Genomic DNA, 25,115 nt, shown 5'->3' with positions numbered 1-25,115 from the left:
ATAACATTAAAATAAAATAAGAAGTTATAAAGTCAGGTAATATACAGATAAAAATACTACTAATATGGGAACCTCATTACCACTGGCAACACGTGCGAGAGGGACACCAGCCCAAACAATGCCCTCTCATGTGGACCGTTTTCGCTAGTCTGATACGATCGACTTTCTGTTTCAGTAATAAGGTTTAATTTCGTATGGCAAAAAATGTGATTGAGCTGTCCCCTGTAAAGGTCTTTGGTTTCGCTTCGTTAGATTATAATCTAACGTAAAAATAATCCGTCAAATTAACTGTACGTTACGGTTCACAATATTTCGTTAGTTCATAATCTCGCTAGTGAAATTATAAACTAACGGTTTTTACAATTTTACGGTGACATATATATATATCAATAAATAAATAAATAAAATAAATATTATAGGACATTCTTACACAGATTGACTGAGGCCCACGGTAAGCTCAAGAAGGCTTGTGTTGTGGGTAATAAATATTTCTATTGAAATGCTTACAAACATGGCAGGCATTCTGCTACAATTGTATGTATGACAATTATGTTGTTAAACAATAATTATTTTTTCTAGGCGACATATTTGTAGAATTGTCGGTGAATCTCGACATGAGGTTAAGCTGTGTTGAATTGCGTGACAATTGTAGTGATTCGTGTTCGACATACGGGTAGTTCAAAATGCTTTCCATGCGATTACTAGTGACGCTAGTGATAGTAGTAGCTCCTAACAACTATACATATAGGTACCTACTTGGGTTCTTGTACCTAGTTAGTAGTTCACATTGGTACTTCGCCGTAATTAGGCGTTGATATAAGTTTCAGAAAATATTAAATTAAATGTGTAGCAAAATACGAATATCACCTTATTACTACTACGAACATTACATTTATTTTTATCATTGTAAACGCTCTTGGCCCCTTCGCTACATTAGGTATTATTAGGTACTTACGTATATTTTTGAGACTTCTCTGCGTTATATTATTATTCGTTATCTTAAATTTATCTACAAGAAATACTAAATCCTCAAATTATATTAAGCGTTTTCAAATGAACGACGTAGGTACCTTCGTATTTACACCGAATTCCAAACTAAAAAATAGTGTAAAATTTATCTTATAATTAATTACTAGAGGTCAATAATTAATAATTCAAACTTGTTAAATAGTACCTCTTAGATTTGATATTTCCAATCTTTGTCATAACTACACTACACACCCGTTTCATTCAAACGTTGAGTCATTCCTTTCCATTTATTAACTTTCAATTCGAATGTTAATTAGTTATCAAATTTCTAATAAGGTAACAGGAATTTTCTGTCGGAAATCAATTTTAAGATAGCCATCTTTCTTGTTATATCCATATTGCAATAATTATTGTTTTTGAAACAATATACTAACACACATGTACACTGCTTAATAAACATACCTAAACTAAGTTTTATCAAAGGGAATAAAGGCATTTATAGTCAGCCAATAAATATAAAATTATCCATTTAAGGATGACACATAGCGCCAGCGTACGGCGGTCAAGTACCGCCGACGCTCGCGGCGCGGGTCGAGGTAGTCAAGTGCAAAAATATGTATCGAAAAAATTGTCTCATAAATATGGTACCTACTAAAGAAAGAAAGAAGAAAGAAAAAATATTTATTTGGTATAAGGAAAATATAGGTACAACACAATACCAAACGAGTGAACCGGTATACCAAATAGGATGCCGCTCAGCGTAGACCGTGTCTAAGAAACACGGCACTGATTTTCAGGGCACCCATAATTAAAACTAGACTCAAAACTAAAACTAAACTTAAAACTACGTATAACAAGATCAAAACAGACCAGACAAGGAACATACAGATCTAAAACAGAGAGAGAAGAAAAATCAAGTACCAGGACTCATTCTGCTCATTCATAAAGAAAGAGAGAGAGAGAGAGATAGAACATTGGTTATAATTTAGTTATGAATGTGGCCACTTTGTACTATTGTTGTTGGATTTCGAGTAAATACTTTTTAAAGTTAAACTTAGAAGAGTTTATCGACTTATTACACCGGCCGCTCTTATTACACTGGACTAAGATGCTATGGGACATATTTTTAAGTAAGATGTGTACAGCCACATTTTTACACTTGACTGTACCTATATGGAAGCCGCGGCATGGCGGCTGTTTATTTGATACCTACATTTTTCCATGGTTAGTCATGAGTGACAATTGTTTTCTAAAATTGTCGCACCTGTCAGCATGGTGAAACCGATAATTCTACATAATTATGTTATATTTTGTGACAATTGTCGCTCCTGTCACCGATATGAAATAGGTAGCGGGCCGGGGAATATTATTTTTCACCGACTTTCTAGGTAGTCAATTTTAATGGCTAATTAAAGCTGTCTTCAAATAAGGTGGTTATAAATTTAATTATTGTTTTTTTCGTCATTCGACAGAATTTCGTCATTTCTGGCAGGATTTTTATTTTTATTTACATGGGATCATAACATAATATAACAATCATCGTGTATTTTTTCGGTACACGATTTATGTGTGTAATAGAGTGAACGTTAATAACTGGTTTAAACTTATTGTTTTTCTGTCTGCCCTTTATTTGAGAACCCCAGACTTGAATTGCGCGATTTTCGCGTGTTACTTTGACAGTGACAGCAGTTTATTTACGTTTATTCCGTCCAATTCGAAATTGCATTATAAATATTATAATCATTACATTGAATATTATACTTACTCGAATTTCACTATTGGCTACGTGCACGGCAATTACGCCCACTGCCATGTGAACTTGAAATGGAAAATGTCAAAAAATTACATGTAAATAAACATATATTTTAACAATTATGCGTTAATTTTAAATAAATCCAATAACAAGAGCTACTATTTCAAGTGTAATTTAGGTAGATCGATTATACAGACATGCATATAATAATAAAAATCAGTTTCCAAGGCATTACTCACGGTATAAACTTCCAACCCCATACCACAGAAAGAGGCAATAAATTGGTGCTGGCTGGGCATATAAGGAATCTTGAAGAACATAGGAGTAATGGTAGAAGTTCTACGAACGAGTGATATGGTATTCGCTAAACCTTCGTCCCGTTAATTCCATATAAAACAAGTCTAAACGTAAGTACCTAGTCATGTCCGCGGCCGCAGAAATATCCGACACGGGCCCATTCCCAGGCCAGGCCTGAATCTTTAAGCATAATCTTTTACGGCAGGAAAAATACTAACAGTAACAATATTAGGTAAACAAAGCTATAAATATAATTTATTATAATGTTTTGTTTTGACATAACACTTACGTTTTCTTTTCACGGTAGCTATCCATTTAGCTCTTTGATCCAATTTCCAGTGTGTTCTAAGAAAAGCATAGAACGTGCAACGACTATTTATGCCATTATTTTTACAACTAACAATGAAACAACGTTGGTGCTCCATATCAAACATTACACATTGTATTATATTTTATGAGTTTTGATAGATGACAACCACAATCAGTGTCGATTTTGACCACCGCAAGCACTGCGATCGCTTTGCTCACCCCCTCCATGCACTTCGCACGAAGCCAATAAAAAGGTAAGTCAGCAACATACACAGTAACCCTGTATGTAGTACTTAAACATAATACTAAGAAACACGTCACACGTCAAATGAATTCCACAATACAATCTATATTAATGATAAAAATGTTGCCTCTATTTGAACTTTTCTACCTCATCTTGAATGCGGGACTCGGAACGGGTTGAAGGGCCCTTGGGACATACGTGCAGTGGCGGTTATAACATATTCACACATAACATACATACCTAACGTATAGATAATGTCGAGAACGATTTTACTAAATTGTGAAAACGTACCTTCTTATGCTGAGAGAAAAAATTCACTTGTAGGTAATGAATTAAAACTTAAACCAAGGATTACTTATATGTATAGGATTTACATACTTTATACTAAGAATCGTACCTCGATTTTTAGCGACACCTACTCGTACTATCATAACTAAACTGATGATGCCTACAAGTTTTCTTTCAAAATGGGTACCTATTGATGTGATGTCATGATTTTAAAATAAATAAATATGTCATTTGTTCTTATAAAAAATAAAAACTCCCAAAAGTATTTCGGGGAAATATGATTTTGGCCACTTCCAGGCTGCGAACAGCGCCATCTAGGTTTAAACCTGAAAGGCCCATACATTTCAGTGGTGCGTTTTTCTCTATGGGCTTTGTAAGTCCAGTATTAAATAGTTTTTGCTTAAACCAATCCCCTGTCTTCTGGAGAACCAATTCGATACCTTTCATTTATCAATTAAAATTTGGTATATCGTTTATTTGAATAATGTAACAGCGTACATAACTTAATTCTTCTTATGTAAAATGATCATAAGGTACCTATATTTATAGTACATCTAAGTAATATACCCACATTGTAAAATCGTTAATTTATTACATAAAGCACATTTATAGTCATTATCTAGCTTAACAAGGGTAATTTTTTAAACCTCGGAGCTCCCTATGGTACAATTATAACATCAAGAACAATCAATGGATATATTATTATAATCTTTACATTGAATTATTTTACATTTGAATCATATCACCCAAACACAGTCTTCGAATTTGGCATTATCCAATGCCACCTATTCACTTCATCCTCCGAAGAAAGTGTCATTTTGGTCTGATTCGTTTTTACCTTTGCCCTTATTTGTTTTACTGATTTTTTAAAATTTGTTTTCCCTGTCGTTTGTTCATTTTCCTTACTAATTTCTTATTTTTTCGGCGTATCCGTGTAGATGGTCGACTTTATTTTTTCCTACCCCTTTTTGGATATACCCTCGGTGGAGCAGTAGGGAATGGCCTGGTGCTTCGGGCGTAAAAATAAGTATTTAAGGCATGCGATGGCATTGGTATTTAATTGTCTCCTTCAGTTGACTCTGTATCCAAACCTGCAACTTGACTGTCTGTCACATTAGTTGGTGTCTCAATAGATGTCTAAGTTTTATCTGGAGTTACGCAACTTGGTTAGTGTTGTTAGTTAGTGCTTCAGTAGATGGTGAAACAAAAAATCACCTAATAAAACTCAAAATCAAGTACTAGGGTCAATTGAAACATGTTTCTAATGCCACCAAAAATTTTGTTTCTATTGCCCCATTAAGCTATTTGTTAACTTTAAATTAGATACAAAAATAACGGAATACTGTAGGCATACACAAACCACGCTAATTTCGACTAGAATACTTAAAAATTATAGTAGTTTAGTACAATGCGGCATATTTCCAATGGCTATTAATCAAGAAACAAAACAAAAACATGAAAAATACTTACTTTTACTACCAAAAAGTAATACGGTCACTTAAAAATGTTCGACGGGCTCGCAGCCGAAGCATGCACAGTCATCTTCATCATATCAGCCCTTATCGCTTAAATATGAGAAATATATGTACAGGGAATCAGAATGTCGCAGTGTTTTTGTATATTTAGTAATTTCACCATCTCCATTATTAAGTAGGTAATACGGCAATACCGATGCGCTGGGCAAAATATGCCCCAGCCTTCCGGTCACCCGACGCGACTATGTCATGGATGTTATCTATGTAGGTATATAATATAATTTATATATTATATTTATTGTTGTCTGAGTACCCACAACACAAGCCTTCTTGAAGTTAAAACTTGCGTTGCGTACCGTGCGGCCGGCACTTTCGGTGCAAGGTAGGTAGGCAGTGGGTGCCAAACTTCGTCACTTCAGCGCCGCAATCGCCACGGCGTGAGGTCACGCTGGAAGGGAGTACCTACAGCCATGCGACGGATTTCCATTTCGCATCAGAAATGAGAAGAGTATGCTCTGCAGGGCTATTGGCCGTTTTATAGAGATTATCTCGTATAGTATCGCCCCATTCATGCTGCAAATGGCGCAACTCAGGCGCGTCTTTGTTGGGGCAGGCACCCTTCCAGCAATCCACGGCTTATGTCAAAAAAGGTGTATCCAAATGGTGAAGGTTCATTTTTAGTATTTTGCAACATAAATTTCAAACAAAAGAATACGAGAGATTTTACAGATCTCAATACCACCGTGGCTAATGGACAATGGGTCCGCTCGCGGCTGTCAAAAATAATGTTTATAGCAGAAGGAACAGGCCCCGTAGCCGAATGGCATTTCTCCGACGCCAAACGAAAGCGATACGCCGCTGCTCTGTCGCGCCAATACGCAAGCGCGATAGAGATAGATATCTACTAGCGCTTCGTTTCGTGAGCAATTGTGCCATTCGGCTAGCCACCCAGTATTTTTTATAAGTTCATCTAGCTTTCAAAATTGACAGCATCGAAGGCATACGAAAATTTGGGGAAAAAGAAGCAAATTTTAATAATCGTGCCACGTTGAGAGATAATTTGGAGTAAGCGGTCGAAAAAATCCAAAATGTTGATCATAGGTAGGGGAAACTTGCCTTATTCGTACTCCCTAAGAGAAAGTGCTTATTATCGGGAAACGTAACAAAGAAAAGAACATTCATTGAAAGTTAAAGAATCTTCATTTATTTATTTATTAACAAAAATAACAAATATAACATAAATTTCAGTAACTTCTGAGAATAATATGTTTTTTAAAAAAGTGGAAAAGGTACGATTTAGGTCTAATTGTTCGTAAAACGTACCTGTATATTCCTATTTCGTACTCGTATATTCTGATATCAAAAGTTGAGATCCTATAATTAATATCAGTGTCATAATCACAGCAATTGACATACCTACATAAGTAATTAAAAAAAAATGTGTAATTAAATTGTTCAATTCTACTTTTTCTTTATTGCTTCTTTCTTAATCGTCTCACATTAAAAGGTGCCATTTTAATGAAGCATAGCATAATTAACTGTATTAGCTAATTCTCTGCAATCATCACAAACAAATTAACGAGTTTTTTTATTAACCACAGCACAAAGTTCGTGAATCCAGGTTTCATAGTAAGTGTACTGTATCATATCTTCTTTTTGTCTTTTTACAAAGTGGACAATACCAGCTATCGTCTTCTTTTTCTATTTTCGCTTTCTTTGTTTATTGAATTTTAAACTTCCATTTTTAATACCCTTTGAGGGCTTTTTCCATATCGTCACTTGACCAAGTATTGTATTGTCGCTTGGCCATGTCGACCATAGGGATTGCAAATCCGGTTGTACTTAGTGAAATCCGGATTTTCGGATAAATTATACGTCAGAATCCGGAGTCCGGATTAAATCCGGATTTTCGGGTATTTTTAGTTACTCCTAGAAATAAAACACGAAACTATTTTTTTACAACTAATCAGTCTCTTTAATAATTAATAAACAACAGTAGGTAAGTTCTGTAATCTGTTACGCCCTTACGCCAATTTTAAACAAAAAAACAACACAAATAACAATCAGTTTACTTACGTTACGTACTCTGCTACGTAAATTGCAAAACAAAAATATATTTTCTTCTTATATTACTTGTTCAGGCACAATAAACCACTGTACAACTACGTCAGCGGCACCGCAGTGACACCGTGTACTGCATCGTATGCGCCCCGCCACTAGCCTCAGACGCTATCCGATCGCGGTCAAGCACACACTCAAAAATATTCTTTTTTTGTAAATCAATTACTCCAGTAATAAAATTAGTATATAACTTCAAAGTGCATTAAATTTATTGAAGAGCTCCTAGAAGAAGCCTTTACATAATTTTTGGCGACCGAAGACACGACGTTGCGCGGAGGCGCAATACCTAAAGGCGACGTAACCTGCCACCACGAGGTCCACGAAGAGGAGGCGTAAGGTGGAAGCGAACAGCGAACTCCTGCCTGCTGGTCTACATATTTCAGGGGAGTGCCCGTTCCTTAATCTCCATTATTTCCACTCATTCCAATTCCTTTCCACAGAAAGTCTCGACTGTGCGCAAGTACCGTTAGGTTACATATGACACGTGCACGTGGCCACGTAGGTATAAAAGTAGCTTCATTTCGAAGATTTTCTTTGTTTTCTTCAAATAATAATTAAATTTAGCGTTCTCTTATTTAAATCATTAATTTAAATATTCAATTTAGTGCCAATTTTACCCCTTTGTTCAATAGTAAGACATTTAAGTAATAGATCGAACCCCCTTAGTTAATTATAGCCATTTAGCTATCCATAAAAATAAATCAGCATCTTAGTTGCATAGGTACTTATTGCGCTCGCCGACTATTCCAGATTTTGCGTAAACAAGTCGAGGGCCGACTGTTGCTACGCGGAGAACAAAAGATCACGCGCATCGGCCACTCCATCGGCGTGGTTGCACATTTAAGACTATCAACGCTGCACGGGTTTGAATCTGAACTGCAAGGTTTGCCGGAGTAAACGGTATTTATAAAATTTTATTACCTATTTGTTCATTACAATGTCTGAAACAGAGTTGAAAGAGTTATTAAAAAAGCGTAGTGTGATTAAGGGTAAAGTAACTGTGTTTAAAAATAAATATGCGGAATTTGAGAGCAAATCAGAGATTACTTCTAGTCAAGTTAATGAGCTAGCTTTGCGGTTGGGCAGATTTGAAACTGTTTTCAATAATTTTGACGATTTACGGGAAAAGATTGAATCGATAACCAGTGACAGTGATCAGTTAACAGAAAATATACAAATTGAAAACGATTTCTTCGATCTGATCAATTGCGCTCAAGAATTTATAGATACGCACAAACAAAAGTTCGCTGATGCTGATGATGGAAGTGTCAGTAGCCGAAATTCAAACCAGCAAATTAATATTAAACTTCCTCAAATAAAGCTGCCAACTTTCGATGGAAATTATGGCAAATGGCTTGAATTTCGTGATACTTTTATGTCCATAGTGCATAATAATAGTTCATTAAATGAAATAAATAAATTTTACTATTTGCGCACCTCTTTAGAGGGCAGCGCCGCACTTGTAATTAAATCTTTAGAAATATCTGCCGCCAACTACGCAGTCGCTTGGAGTTTACTGTGTGATAGGTACCACAACAAGCGGCAGCTGGTTCATAATCATTTGCAGTCCTTATTCCGCATCGAGTCTCTGGCACGCGAGTCAGATAAGGCTTTACGAAATCTAATTGATAATGTAACTAAAAATTTAAGAGCGCTCGAGAGCCTCGGCGAGAAGGTAGATTGCTGGGATACGCTAATTGTTTTTCTTTGCTCCTCCAAGCTTGACCCGATCACATTAAGAAAATGGGAGGAAAAAAGAAACAGTCTAGAAGACTCGCCGAAGCTATCGGAGTTCACTGACTTTCTTCGTAGTAGGGCTGACATATTGGAGTCGTTGGCTCGAAGCGGCTGTAATGTTGAAAAACTGCTTGAAAAACAGCCTATTAAAAAATTAGATAAAATTCAAAAAACGTTTGTCGCCGCCGCTTCGAACTCGATGACTACCAGCGCGCCTCAATCATCGTGCTTGATATGCAAAGGTGACCACCGTATTTACACGTGTAGTAAATTTCTTGAAATGACACCGGAAGTGAGAAGTGATGAAATATATAAGTTAAAGGTATGTCCAGTCTGTTTTCGAAGTGGTCATCGAGCATTTCAATGCCGAGGTAAAGTATGTGGACGTAAACATAACTCGTTATTACATCGAACGTATATACCTAACAACGCTCAGGTACCTAGTACCTCTCAGGCGAACGCTGCCCCGCCGGGTGACAGCCAAATAAAACATGCATTTCCGTTATCGTTTTCCTCATCGGCCGCGACACAGGTGTTGTTATCAACCGCCATGGTAGATATAGTAATAAATGAAAATAATGATTGCCATCGCGTTCGCACTTTGCTCGATAACGGAAGTGAATCTTCCTTTATAAAAAGGTCCTTACAGGAAAAAATAATATTCCCGTAATTGAATATGAGACTGAGGTTTTTGGCCTTAATAAATTATCTTTTACAACTTTACGACGGTGCACAATAGAAGTGCAATCCAGGGATAGGTCAATGAAAATACCTATACATTGTTTCGTAGTCGATGACATAGGTAACGCCGTCCCGGAGAACGAGGTCGATATTTCATCGTTCAATATACCTAATCATATAGAATTAGCCGACCCAAATTTTCACCGTGCCTCTGAGGTAGAATTGTTACTAGGGGGTGAAGTTTTTTGGGGCCTTATTGTACTAGAGCAAATAAATCTAGGTAAAAATAAACCGTTCTTACAGAATTCGCATTTCGGATGGCTGGTTGTCGGTCCAACCACTTATATCTCAAATAATAATAATATTGGGCTAGGCAATAAAGTAAATTGTAACTTTAGCCACGAAATCAGCGTCCAATTAAGGAAGTTCTGGGAACTGGAAGAGCTGCCACAGCAAGAGAAGTGGACAGCCGAAGATCCGAAGAAGAAGCGTGCGAGGCTCATTTCCTCGAAAATACCTACCAGTTGCCCGACGGTAGGTTTTGCGTGAGTTTGCCTCTTAAAGAGTCACCTGAGAAATTAGGTGACTCATTTCAAATTGCCAAAAAACGATTTAGTTACTTAGAAAAACGATTTGAAAGGCAACCTCATGTAAAACAACAATATTGCGATTTTATCCGCGAATAACTATCAACACTCTAAAAAATGAAGACCAACTAAGAGCAGTTTTCTCTTAGTTGACGTGAAGTTCATCACTACAATTACGATCTTATATAATTCAAATAAAGCTGATTACTAAAAACAACAAGGAAATGTATGATTGAACTAATAACTTAGGTGGTTTGTTATTCCTAACCATTGTACGCCTTGAATCAATTATTAACTTGTTAGGCATAACTATGTAACATAGGTTGATTCAATCCTTAGTTGAACTTACTAAGGTAATTTAGTTCGCATAATTATTTTTCATGGAATTATTGAACAAGATCTTAATCGGCTCAGTTACGTTACAAAAGTAAGAGCAATCAAAATTACCTTATTTGATTTGTCTAAGATCTTATCAGGCTCGTATGGAATCAAGATGCTTGACTACGACTATCAAAATATTGATAGGAGCTACCAAATTTTTTTTAGAGTGAAGAATTAGGGCACCTTACGCCTATAGAAAAACCAAATGTGGCAAATTATTTGCCCCACCACCCAATTTTACGTGAGAAATCCGTCACGTCACGTTGTCGTGTCGTCTTTGATGCGTCATCAAAAACAACGTCGGGTCTAGCCACAGATGTCATATAAACCATAGATCAAGCAAACGTATCTACTTAGCGTGTCAAATGAACTCAGTGAAATCCACTGAGTTGTCCGTCTTTAATCGCAGCTTGCAGCTTTCGGGCGTCAATTTTTGTAAGTTGAAGTCAACAAAAACATTAAAAATGCCTCGTTACATAATATTTAATTGCAACAACATAAAACTTATCAACACTCAAGGGCCTGAGATATATTTAAAATCACAGGCAAGTAACAACTTCAGTACAAAATCTGACACGCTCGGCCGCCATACAAATAAATGAACTCGTTTCTTCTATCTAAATCTAATTCTGTGGGTCTAGCCCTAAATGATATTCTCATGGTTGGACCGACAATGCAGGATGACATTTTTTCAATTCTCACCAGATTTCGTCAACATGAATATGTTTTGATTGGAGATATTGAAAAAATGTATCGTCAAATCCTGGTAAACGAAAATGATAGGTCATATTATGACGCGAAAATACTACTGAACCCATTAAATATCTGCGCCTCGATACCGTTACATATGGTATGGCGTCATCGCCTTTCTTAAGTATAAGATGTTTATATGAAATTGCTAAGACTTGTGAGGACCCAAACATAAAAACTATAATTGAAAGGGATATGTATGTAGATGACTTAGTTACGGGTTCGGACGGTGCCGATCAATTAAAAAACATTCTCACATCGGTCTCACAAACCTTAGCAAAGGCGCAAATGAATTTACGTAAAATAAAATCCAACTGCACTCAATTATTTCATGATGAAGGAAACTTTGACGAACAAACGAATGTCGACTTTAATGACGAGTGTTCTACGCTCGGAATGCGTTGGAACCCAGCGGCGGATAAGTTGCTTATCAGCTGCTCGAAGGGTGTCAACGATGTAAACAAGTTAGATGCTAAGTGCACAAAACGCACTATCTTATCCACGATTGCCAGCATATTCGACCCTTTGGGTTTGTTAAGTGTTTGTACAATTACATTTAAATTACTTTTAAAGAATATCTGGACATTGAGTTTGGAATGGGACGATGAGGTCCCATCAGACATAAAGCAAACGTGGAATAAGATCGTACGCGGATTAAATTTGTTAACTGCGTTCGAAATTGATCGTTATGCATTACAACCTAAGGCGAAAAATATTGAATTGCATTTTTTCTCGGATGCTTCCTTATTAGCCTACGCCGCGTGCGCATATGTTCGCTCGACAAGTGATAAGGGAGTAGTAGTTCGGTTGCTCTGCGCCAAGGCCAAGGTCATGCCTACTCGGCCAGCTGTTACGATACCTCGCGCGGAGCTCCTGGGCGCATTGTTGGCTGCTCGACTTTATGACAAAATAAGGAAGTCATTACCCTAGTAGCATTTTGAGTTGGCTGTTTGTTGGGCCTTTGTCCACCTTTAGGTTGGCCAACCGTCCGGCGTGTCACCCCTAGGAATAGAAGGACCAACGGTAGAATCAACAAGGGGCCAACTACGTCGGGCCAACTGCGTATTTATAGAAGAGGCCCTACCGTTGGCTAAACGTTATTTATTCAACTCTTAAACAAGTTGGGCCCACGTTGAAGATCCTACGTAGGGCCCTCACTCGATTTTCCTCGTAGGGCCTTTAAAACATATCCGACGAAGGCCCTACCTAATAGTTACAGCTGTTGGCCCTCAGTTTCTTTTGCATACATAGGGCCTTTCAGGGTGGCTAGCCGAATGGCACAATCGCTCACGAAACGCTCACGAAACGAAGCGCTAGTAGATATCTATCTCTATCGCGCTTGCGTATTGGCGCGACAGAGCCAGCGGCGTATCACTTTCGTTTGGCGTCGGAGAAATGCCATTCGGCTACGGGGCCAGGTAGTAACTTCGGAGGCCCTACGGAATGGTAATAGCTGAAGGGCCATCACTTGATTATCAACGTAGGGCCTTATAAACATCTATGTCGGAGGGCCTACGTTAGGGTCTCTCAGGGTGCCTGTCCACTGGAGCGGAGCGAGGCAGCGGAGCTGTGAGCGAGGTAAAAATCTACCAATAGAATATCAGGAGCGGAGATTTTATGATATTCAATTGGTGGATTTTTACCTCGCTCACCGCTCCGCTGCCTCGCTCCACTCCAGTGGACAGGCTCCCTGAGAGACCCTAACGTACACAGGCACCCTCAAGCGATTCCTTCGGAGACCCTATGTCGCACCTTAAATTAGAATTGTACCGACCTAATTCTCATACAAGTTGTATGAACATTAGGTCGGTACAATTCTAAAAGTGATAAGGAATTTCAGAAAATGGGTACAGTCACGGACTTTAATTGTGGATCCATTTCTAGCTAATTTTATACTGGATACGATATAGCTTAACTATGAAATAACAAAGTTATAATGGCCTCTAAATGGCTCAACAATTAAAGTCCGTGAGTGTACAACCAATTAGCGTAAGATGTTAAAATAAATAGGTCTGTATCAGTTTTATGACTATAATTAAGTTTAAAAATGTGTACACCAGTGTGAAATGACATACGTATTAAAGAAAGAGTACAACACAATATAATAAGTACACTGGTAACAATTTGGTGATAACAGCCCAAGTAACATTTTAGTGCTATAATTTTGGTTTTCGACGCCAAAAGCTACTATAGATGTCGTATAAAGGTTTTCGGCGTGACCGCTTGTCGTATAAAAGCCTCCAGTAACACCTTTTAGCTCTATAAGCTTATACCGCTAAAAGGTGTTATTAGGAAGTGATGTAAACGTTTATATCACCATTTTATAGAGCCGCTATAGGCCTGGTCTATAACAGGATCAAATATGACTACTATAGATCTATATTATTGTATAATAGTGTTAGGAATCACTGCTATGCAATCAATTTGCGCTATTAAGGTTCCCGACAAGCCGCTATAGTTGTTGCGTTATACAGCTAAAAGGTGTTATTAGGAAGTGATGTAAACGTTTATATCACCATTTTATAGAGCCGCTATAGGCCTGGTCTATAACAGGATCAAATATGACTACTATAGAACAATATTATTATATAATGGTGTTATAAATCACTGTTATGCAATCAATTTGCGCTATTAAGGTTCCCAACAAGCCGCTATAGTTGTTGCGTTATACAGCTTAAAGGTGTTATTAGGAAGTGATGTAAACGTTTATATCACCATTTTATAGAGCCGCTATAGGCCTGGTGTATAACAGGATCAAATATGACTACTATAGAACAATATTATTATATAATGGTGTTAGAAATGACTGTTATGCAATCAATTTACGCTATTAAGGTTCCCGACAAGCCGCTATAGTTGTTGTGTTATACAGCTAAAAGGTGCTATTAGGAAGTGATGTAAACGTTTATATCACCATTTTATACAGCCGCTATAGGCCTGGTCTATAACAGGATCAAATAACCTACTAAAGAACAATATTATTGTATAATAGTGTTAGGAATCACTGTTATGCTATCAATTTGCGCTATTAAGGTTCCCAGCAAGCCGCTTATAGTATTTTTAGTAGTCGTATTTTAACAGAAATTAAAACCTAACTATATACCACTATTTTGGGATATAGTGGCTTTGGAAAACACTGCTACAGTATTTAACACTGTAGTAGTGATATGAATACCATTATAGAGCTATTTTGCTGTATAATGAAGTTTTCAGGATACGTTTATATAGCTTTGAAAAGCGTTAATAGTCGTTTTCTAATGCCTTTTATATCTCATCGCCGTATACGTCACAATTACTCTTTTATATCACAGAACTGTGGAATAATGGTTTCGGTATCTCTTTTAAAACACAATAGCGTTATAGTTGAGTTTACTATATGTTTTATAAAAAAAAAAACTGTTTAGAAGATCTTTCTATAGTAAAACATTGAAAACAAGTATTGTTTTCTATATAAAGAACTTATAAGTTAAACTGGATCATAGTTAAAGTCTCATGCAACCTAATTGAATCCACAATGGCGGGCTTATGGCAGTGAATGCGTATGATAAGTGACATAGTCGAACTATAAAAGCGTATGTTTTACTTCTTGGATCCATAGTAGAAACTATGGTGCCAATAATTTTATTGTATTAAATTATATTTATTTATTTTATTCAAAACAGGTATAAATCGAGGGCGCGCTTAAAATACTCCATTAAACTAATATTCTTTTAACGGTAAAATTTCCATCGCATACCTTTTTGCAGTAATGATGGAATTATACGAAATCCAAATTATTTTGTTTGACACTAAACTTCACAAGTTCACACGCCACTTTTCATAAAGTTCCTCGTTTAGAACAGTTTTTGTTAAATATTACACACATTAAATTATTTTAGAAATTTCATTCATTCGCATTAAAAGGGACGGCAACTGCTATTACAGAACAAAAAACCTGTATAACGGAATCTCAAATGCTACTATAGCATAAATTGATACTATAATAGCGTTACTGTGTCCTCTATGTCAACAAATTAGCACAATAGTCATCGTCACATCACCATTATAGACCTTAAACGTCACGGATGATACTGCTATAGCCCTATTATATCACTAAATGGCTGCATAATTGCGCCAAATCGGCTCTACAGTACCAATATAGACTATTTATAGGACCATTTAATGTGATTTAATTTGGTGCTCGCGACCACTATAGGACCAGAAATTGTTACTTGGCCCTTTTTAAAGTCTCTCATGCACCAGCTAGGGCATTTATAAAATGTATCAAATCCCACAATTCCTTGCGCGCTTGTGAGAAGTGTCAACAAGAAGGTGTATATATTGGAAGAACTATGTAGCCATATTCATCTGAATTATTTCTTGTATCACAGCATCAGTAGCGTTGGTTGCAACCTGGTTCAACCGCACTGCGTCTATAAAAGATGTAAATACATAATATGCAATTAGCTACGTAATTTCCGTAAATTTTATTAAATAATGAGACAGCTGGGGTCAGTTGGGGCAAGCAAGATTAATCTAAATTGGAGGTTCATCCGTTCGGGAGCTACGATGCCACAGACAGACACACACACAGACAGACACGTCAAACTTATAACACCCCGTCGTTTTTGCGTCGGGGGTTAAAAATACCTCAAACCAGTATGAGCAAAATACAAATTGCATTATACTAATTACACATGGCCTTGCCATAAGGACCCTCTAGCCATGGATGGTCACATATGACAATGTAATAACTAATAATAATAGATGACATACCAAAAGTTTTCTGTTCTCGGCATTTATCCACTTTTCAGTATCAATCAAATCCTTGCTGTCCTCACATGGCAATGTTCTTTCCCCTGGCAGTGAATGTTCCATCGAGACAGAAGATGATCGCACCCTATTTAATATCTCATTCTGTGCGATTTGCATCTCTTTCAAGTCAGCTTCAATTCGAGCTAAGTGCTTAGCTATGACATCTGAAATCAATATAATAATATAATGTTAGCAAATATTTACTTTAGGTATGCAAATATACAACTGGGTAGTAAGGTAAAAATACAAATGTAACTTCTAACAGTTATGAATGACACTAAGAGTTTAACTCCTCTCACCTAAGGCTTGTGAATTTGGCTTCTCATTTATAAAAAATGGTGTTATTGTAAAGTCTAGGTTATCCAGGCCACCTGAAAATAAAAAGATTTTTAAATTAGGTGATCATAATTAAGTAGTCATAAATACTATTAACCTACTTATCCTTAAAAGACCATATTCTTATCAAGTCTTAAACAGAATGAAACTGCAGACTGACTCGTAAACGTTTAAAAGAACTGTATTACTAGTCATCATGCATACTTGATGCAAAAACTCACAAGTTTAAAAATAATGATAATCTATGAAAATGATATCATCATCAAGACTGATCATCCTAATACATGCCATAAAATATTTATTTTTAACTTATGTTGGGTGTAGGTAGTAAAACATACTCACTTGGACTTTGCAGAAGCTGTGACATTTCACTGTCTGTAGTCTTTGCAGAGCTTTCCTTGAAATCTTCACGTTTGCTCAGATCTGTATCATCATCACTTTTGTTCAGTTCTGTATACACCGGTCTAGAGTGTTGCTCTTGGGATTTTGAGCTAACAGGTGTAGATTGCACCGAAGAAGTTACTTGCTTCCGATAAGTCCTATTTTTTTCACCAGTATAAGCCTCATAATCATCATCACTATAAACAGTAGGTATGTTTATTTGATTTTTCACCTGTGAAAGTAATCTCTTGTAATAATATGCCTTAATACTAGTTTTTTTTTTGTAAGTTGTGACAAGATATCTCAATAACACAAACATCTAAAAGTAATTTTGTTAGCACAGATACAGAGTGACCGCTCAAAAGTGCCACGAAAATCCAGACTCTGCTGAACTTACTTGACTGCAAACTTGGTCATCAATTTTTGGGGCGGCCACAGACATCGCTGCTTCCCGGGTGTCAGCCATTCTTCAGCAAACTCAACGACGCTATACATGCCGCTACACAGAAAATAAGGGACGTGCCTCGCTGTGTAGACCCACACTATTGTATTGTTAGAGGTTATTGTCATGTATCACACACTAAAACCGAAAAAACCCGTTAATAGAGTCGAAAACACATTATTAACACGCGACGCCATGACCGCCATGTATTAAACGTGCACACGCGATTGTACGGAGTAAGGTGACGCGTCGGATGTACATGTGAATAGCAAAAAACTGCAATTTGATTCGCGTCATGTGGCGTGTAATAATGTATTTCCACCTTAATGTTATTCATTACAACTTAAATGAAGGCACCATAATGTATCATTGATTACTCATTACGCAGAAATCATAACAGAGCACACTATATAGATACTTAAAATAACATTCGTGGTAGCCAAAAATATCATCTTGACTTACCTGATCACTGAATGTTGACGCCAAATACGAGAAATTTCCCTTGCTTTACTAATTGCTCACATCACCAAAGAAAATACACCGGTGCCGGTGCAAGCGACGCCACCAAGCCACCATTCAGCGCATGGGCCGAAAAGGAAAATGAAAGGAAGCAGTGTTGCCACGGCCCTGGACTCACAAGTCACATTTCGTTTCCCTAAAAGTCACCATTTTACTGACCAAGTCACCTTTTTATAGTATGGATAGGTAAATTAATTTTATGAGAAGAAATTAAAAAACCCGTATGTATATGTGTCACAATTTAACTATACACCTTATATGATTACTTTTCTTAAAATCTTACACTTTGATCATGTTATTTGAGTTTGATTGGATAATTTCATTAGTGGTCATTTTTCGCCTATTTTCTTAAATTACTTGACACATTTTTTTTTAGATAGTTATAAAAAGCTCTTTCATTTGATATTATAACACAACATAGTTCAAAAAACTTTGATTTTTGATTTTCAATTTTACCTCCCAAAAGTGGCCCCCATAATTAAATTTTCTTTATATATAAATTACATGTCAAACAGTAGTTTTGGAGAAAATTGGCTGTGACAGACAGACAGACAGACACACGAGTGATCCTATAAGGTTTCCGTTTTTCCTTTTTGAGGTATAGAATCCTAAAAACGAAACTTTTTTTACGAAAGTGAGAGTGAGAAGAGAGTAAATCCATCTCACTGTCACTTTTATGAAACAATTCCAATATAAAATGTGAAAATTTCAAAGGGATACCCTGTAAGAAATTCCTAATTTATTTGCTTGTACAGTCAACAATATTGTCCTTTTATTCGAAAATGTTTGAACGATGTATCAAATGTGAAACGTTATTCGACTTAAACGTGGCCTAAACGAAAATATTACTTTGCTAAATGAAAATTGTCCAATAATAGTTCGAATAATTTGCACAGAAGCGAACTAAACCGAACCAAGATTCTACATAAAACGTTATTTGACCAAAAGTGACAGCTATAGTTTGATTATTCTACTAAATGGCATTCGGCGAATCGTTGTCGGCGAATCAATAATAGGCTAATAAAAATATCGGAGAATCACTATAGGTGTAGCCATTTATTTAAATAAAAAACTAAATCCTTATATAGTTTCTTTTTGACCCAGTGGTTGACTGGTGGAGAATGCTTTAAGGCATTAAGCCCACCATTTGTACTTATTTTTTATGTGCAATAAATAAATATAATATTCAGTAATGTCTTTAGAATTTTTACATTACGTAAAATACTCTAAAGAACTCAAGCCGTACCTTGCAGTGCAAAGAGCATTACAGAACAGACTTCATAAAATTAACCATCGTACTAACATAAAATAATGATTACAAATTACAATCAAACTAATTTACTCCTATATTGATTTAGACTAACACGATTTGCACTCATAATTTTAGAACAAGTGCGGGTAGTTCGAGAAACTCGCGCGGCTAGAAGATGTTGATGCAATTCCTCGCCAGTCTACCCGTGACCACGAACATAATGTGATGTTCGAAACGTCGGGCCTAATATAAATGTAAGTGTTTACGCGATTAAGTCCCGTTTTGTTCTAAAATTATAATTTACTCCTTCACATTAACCGTGATGTGAAGTCGGGCTCGGGTCAAATTAAGAGCTATGGGCTTAGTAAACTACCGTACGGTACGTTCATATTAGATAATACTGCATTGTCACTTCTCCAAAATAAATTCGTGACATTTCAAGATTTTCAAGCTAGCCCGAAAAGTCACCAAAAATCGTAACTCCCATGTCACCAAGGAGGGCTAAAAGTCACCAAAATGGTGACTTTTGGAACCGTCTAGCAACACTGATTAAGGAAGGGCAGGGCGGGGCACCATTATCGCGTGTTGCCAATTATAAAGAAAAATGTTGGGTAGTATAATATAGAGCCCTATAACGAGAAAGGCAAGTATATATAAGTATTCCCGACGTTTGGGCCGTGTAGATTATATACACGTTTATAATCTCTCACGAATCAGAAATGTAAAAGTAAAACTCGTGCCACATTATAGTCTAATGAAATATTGAGTGGCAACACCCAATAAAATGTCATTCTGACATTGATAACTTTGACAAGCTACTCAAGCTCTCTTCTCTAGCTAGCTAGTCTTTGTTGAGTCCATGATGATATTCGCGATATTTTTGCCGTGGTATGCAAATGCAAACAAAAACAAGAAGAAAGGGAAAACATGGAGTGTCTAAAAGTGGTGTCCAAATTTCTAGGTTAGTAGAGCATAATAATTTGATACTTTTGTTTAAGTATATCACCAATCTACAGTTCATTAAATACTTATATATTTCGGTCCAATTTATCTTTTTTAAATGATGGAATTTAACGGTGTATTTATTGTTTTCAGGAAAACTCGACGTTTCTGAAGAAAAATAAGTTCTTTTGGAAAATCTTGGGATGCTGAAAGACTTGCTGATTGAAAAGATTTGCTCAGTCAAAACAAAATTTAGAGAAAATATCGTCAATGACTGGTAAATATTAAACTGAATTAAGTAATTGTCTTTTTCAAAAATAGATTAGCATAGGTTACCTACCTAATTTGACTATTATGTTGATTCACTTAACACTCAATTTGAATTTTTATTAAATGAACTCGCTATAATACATATAATTAATAACACTCATAGATTTAATACAACCAAAGTTAGTTATAGTTATTGTATGCAGGGCCAAAATAATTTTATTGTTTGTGAAACCTACAGTGCTTATAAGAATGTATTGGGTTTATATAATACAAGACTTGCTTGTTCTTAAACTGAATTAGCTATCAGACCATACAATATATGGAGCTGTACTACATGTCCTATAATGTATATGTAAATGGTGTTTATATAATTTAATTTTTCCTTACAGATATCAGTTTTTCTACATTGAAAAGAATAAATATTGAGGGAAAAGCTAACCATGGTATCTTCTGTACTCCAGGGAAGAAAGGATCAGACAAGCCCACAAGATAGAGCTAATCTGGAGCTCAGCAAAGAGAAGAGTCACAAGCAAAAATTTTGGCATACCAGCAGCTGACCTTGAAAAACTTATTCAGAAAGCTTTTGACAGCATAACACCAGAGCTTTAGAAGAAAATGACTCATCATGTGCTCAATATTGAAGCTCAGTGTAAAACCAGAAACAGAATAATGGAAGAACTTGAATCGTTTATTTTAAGTGTGTTTAATGATGATGACTTTGACAGTAGTTCAGAATCAATGGACGCTGAGTTTCTAGAATCCGATTTTGATTATAGTTCCTAATAAAGTACAAAACCTTCTTAATTTTACATAATTTTAAATTAAAGGAAAAATTCACATATCATTTGCAGATTAAAAAGTAACTTCTTAATTTTACTTCTTGCACAACATATTAGGCTCATTCACTACAGAGAGTGCTCTGCTCTCGGTCAATCGGTCAAATGAACTATTTGGTCTTTTAGTTCCTTTAGATCAGTGGTTATTGGGAGTCAGGGATGATTTAGGTCTGATACATTTCATTCCAGACTCCTTTTACATATGATATTTTTCCAATCTTTGGTAACTGAATATAATTCCAAGTTTTAGTACCTATAATATTATCCAAGTTATATTTTATATAGAAAATATTTAATTTTCCTGCATAGATTTAGACCTTAAACATTCCTTTCATCTCTTTCGCACTTGTGCGAATGGCATTTTTTACTGTTTTGTTCCGCCTGTTATCCAGTTCACTCGGTCAAGCGCTCTCCGATCCCACTGAACTATAGGACCTAATAAGGACCGATTCAGACCGTGCAAGATTTAGTTCCTTTCGGTCATTTATGGGATTTCATTCCTAACAGTACTTAGCTCATGACCGACACAAGCCTACAACGTATCAGCATTGCGATACAACGAGCAAATGTCTCCAGCATCCTTGGTACAATGCCTAAATGGCGTAGCTATTGTAGACTAGGCTAGTTCTTAATTTCATTTCATTATGATTTTATTTATTATTGTAGAGAAATAAATGATTATGACATTTTACTTCATGACTTTTTATTCTAATAAAATATTTTTTTCTATAAAGGAGAGCTGGTAGCGGCCTGCATTATATGAAAACATTATATCCGATCAAACTATTTTTATTTAGAATCTTTTGATTAGGCTTTTAGTCCAATGTGTCTCCTGTTAACCAAATATTGTAAGTGAATATTGCGTGACGAGTTTCGACTCGTCTTATCCGTATTGACGAGTTCTTTCATTATATTTGGTAAGGGTCTGATATGCTGGAGCTGGAAGGTCTGAAAGGCTGGACAATCCTACGATATTCCTGATTGGTTAATCCAACCTAGTAAGGCCATCGATAGAGGTTTGTGGGAAATTACACAATAAACCTTGTGGGCTGGCCAACTGTAGAAGCTGTTGGCCCACTGTTGTCAGTTTGTAGAAAATATTACGTTGGTATTACATCGTTGGCCCATTGCATTTTAATGGTACACTAAAGCTACAAATTCATCATTGGTTACCCAACCGTAGAGCTAGTAGGGCCATCGTTAGAGGTTTGTGGGAAATTACACAATAAACTTTGTGGGCTGGCCAACTGTAGCAGCTGTTGGCCCACTGTTGTCAGTTTGTGGAAAATATTACGTTGGTATTACATCGTTGGCCCATTGCATTTTAATGGTACACCAAAGCTACAAATTCATCATTGGTTACCCAACCGTAGAGGTAGTAGGGCCATCGTTAGAGGTTTGTGGGAAATTACACAATAAACCTTGTGGGCTGGCCAACTGTGGAAGCTGTTGGCCCATTGTTGTCAGTTTGTGGAAAATATTACGTTGGTATTACATCGTTGGCCCACTGCGTATTTAACCACAATATATTTTCGTGGAATTTAATGCGGTTAGCCCAATGTTCTACCTACGGTAAAAAATCTTCGTTAGTTATCCTACCGTAAAGCTAGTAGGCCCAATGTTACACGTGTGTGGGAAAAACAACAGAATCTCTATGCGGTAGGTCCAATGTTGGGGCTTTGTTGGTAGACCGATTATCATCTCCCAACAATAAACCAACCGTTGGCGAGGACACCCCAACGATAAATGCTACTAGGGTACGACAGAATATTAATAAAGTATATTTTTGGGTCGATTCGAAAATCGTACTTTCGTGGCTAAATATTTATAATTCAAATAAAATGCAACTCAAAACGTTTGTATTGCATCGCGTATCCGAGATAACGGAATTATCTCGCGGCGCTCAGTGGAACTACGTCCCGTCTGGTCAAAATGCAGCTGATGCAGCTAGCCGAGGGTTAATGCCCGATCAGCTGACGTATGACGGCATGTGGTTTCAAGGACCGTCATTTTTAAAGTGTGATGAGGCGGACTGGCCATCTCAAGACAATTCAATTGAATTAAATTCAGATATACCTGAAATTAAATCCACTGTTCAAGTAATGAGCGCGAACTTGAAGACAAACGCGTCAGTGGATTTTATTGACATAGAAAAGTTTTCGAACTTTAATCGCTTGAAAAGGTCAGTCGCGTACATGTTGCGATTTATAAATAATTGTAAACAGCGGAAACAGCCTAAGAATAAATTTCTAGGGCCTTTAAGAGTTTCAGAATTGCATGCGGCTGAAACTACCCTTGTTAAATATTCGCAAAGAAATTCGTTTCCTGACGAATTAAATTTATTAAAAAATAACTTACCTATAAATAAACGGTCCAAGCTAGTGTCTTTAGACCCTTTTATAAATGAAGATGGTGTACTGCGAGTTGGCGGCAGATTATCCAACTCCGATTATATGTATGATAAAATACACCATTTTAGACGGTAAACATTATTTAAGTAAATTGATATATGTACATTTTCATATACAGCTAAAACATACCGGGCCGCAACTGCTACACTCAAGTGTTCGCGAAGAATATTGGATTATAGGAGGACGATTATTGGCGCGTAAAACTTATCAATCGTGTGTAACTTGCAAGCGCCTGCGAGGAGCAGTTGCGACCCAACTCATGGGCAACCTGCCGGCTCAGCGCGTGTCGCCAGGGTACCCATTTCAATCCACGGCCATCGATTATGCTGGTCCGTTCTTAATTTTAAGTAAAAAAGGGCGTGGAGCACAATTAATAAAATCATTTTTATATATAATGTGTTGTCTGAGAACAAAGGCCGTTCACCTCGAACTTGCCAGTGATCTCAGTACGCAAAGCTTCATTTTAGCTCTTAAGCGATTTATTGCCAGGAGAGGAAAGCCTCATGAGATTTTTTCGGACAATGGCCGAAACTTTCTAGGGGCTAGTAATGAAATAGGCCAAGTTATTCAAAACTCTTGTAACTCTGTCTCAGAAACGTTCGCTAATGAACACATTCAGTTCAGATTCGCGCCCGCGTACTCTTCTAATTTCTCTGGCTTAATCGAAGCCGTGGTAAAATCCGCAAAATACCATATTAAAAGAATAATTGGTAACATGCACTTTACATATGTAGAACTAGAAACGATATTTGTTCAAGTTGAGGCTATCTTAAATAGTCGACCTTTGTGTCCCTTATCTTCCGATCCTCACGACCTATCCCCGTTGTCCCCAGGGCACTTCCTGATCGGACGACCATTGACTTCGCTGCCGGCGCCAAACCTCGAAGAAGCCAAGCCGAGCCAGCTCCATCGATACGCACTCATGGAACAAGTGCGACAGCATTTCTGGGCCAGATGGAGCCACGAGTATGTCAGTCTACTGCAGCAGCGCACTAGATGGCGCTCACGTCAGCCTAACCTCGAGCTGGGCCAGCTCGTCCTGGTGAAACAACCTCACGGCCCGCCGTTGACCTGGCCGCTCGGGCGCATTGAAGCGACACCGTGTACTGCATCGTATGCGCCCCGCCACTAGCCCCAGACGCTATCCGATCGCGGTCAAGCACACATACACTGGTCAAAAAGAGAAATAAAAAACAAAGTGTGATGTAAAGCTGCATTTTTGGTATGTTATTTGGGGTCCTTGGGGGAATGTAGGACTATATTTTGCAAGCAAAAAAATGGTGTGCTAACTTCGTAATTTAAAAAAAAAAGTAAAAAAACCAGCCTTTTTTTGTATTTTG

At 37.0% G+C, this 25,115-nt stretch overlaps 2 protein-coding genes and 1 long non-coding RNA gene across 6 annotated transcripts; 2 read left to right on the top strand and 1 right to left on the bottom strand.

Moving 5' to 3' along the window:
- The first annotated feature begins 7,627 nt into the window (after positions 1-7,627).
- Positions 7,628-25,002, top strand: LOC125241178. 3 transcript variants are annotated; one of them, XR_007178720.1, is made up of 2 exons: positions 7,628-7,954; positions 24,609-25,002. XR_007178720.1 is itself a non-coding variant. In XM_048149527.1 (2 exons), exons 1-2 carry the CDS (start codon positions 7,934-7,936, stop codon positions 24,905-24,907), a joined length of 324 nt encoding a protein of 107 aa, XP_048005484.1. In that variant the 5' UTR covers positions 7,631-7,933; the 3' UTR covers positions 24,908-25,002. The 3 variants fall into 3 exon arrangements, 1 of the variants encoding a protein (XP_048005484.1); XM_048149527.1 differs by having other exon boundaries at positions 7,631-7,958; XR_007178719.1 differs by lacking the exon at positions 7,628-7,954 and adding an exon at positions 7,967-8,356.
- Positions 15,816-18,267, bottom strand: LOC125241176. Of its 2 annotated transcripts, XM_048149526.1 has the most exons (6): positions 18,008-18,267; positions 17,501-17,683; positions 17,065-17,335; positions 16,686-16,757; positions 16,348-16,550; positions 15,816-16,004 (listed from the first exon to the last, which is right to left on the bottom strand). In XM_048149526.1, the coding sequence occupies exons 2-6, from the start codon at positions 17,567-17,569 to the stop codon at positions 15,990-15,992; spliced, it is 630 nt and encodes a 209-aa protein (XP_048005483.1). In that variant the 5' UTR covers positions 17,570-17,683; positions 18,008-18,267; the 3' UTR covers positions 15,816-15,989. The 2 variants fall into 2 exon arrangements, with proteins under 2 accessions (XP_048005483.1, XP_048005482.1); XM_048149525.1 differs by lacking the exons at positions 17,501-17,683; positions 18,008-18,267 and having other exon boundaries at positions 17,065-17,470.
- On the top strand, positions 20,183-22,055 carry LOC125241179. Its single transcript, XR_007178721.1, has 3 exons — positions 20,183-20,277; positions 20,412-20,535; positions 20,918-22,055. It is a non-coding gene; the product is annotated as an uncharacterized LOC125241179 (long non-coding RNA).
- Positions 25,003-25,115: the final 113 nt, after the last annotated feature.

This window comes from Leguminivora glycinivorella, chromosome Z (assembly GCF_023078275.1).
Source record: "Leguminivora glycinivorella isolate SPB_JAAS2020 chromosome Z, LegGlyc_1.1, whole genome shotgun sequence".
Taxonomy (NCBI): domain Eukaryota; kingdom Metazoa; phylum Arthropoda; class Insecta; order Lepidoptera; family Tortricidae; genus Leguminivora; species Leguminivora glycinivorella.
The sequence above is the reverse complement of the archived record's forward strand: the minus strand, read 5'-3'. Positions and strand labels throughout refer to the sequence as shown.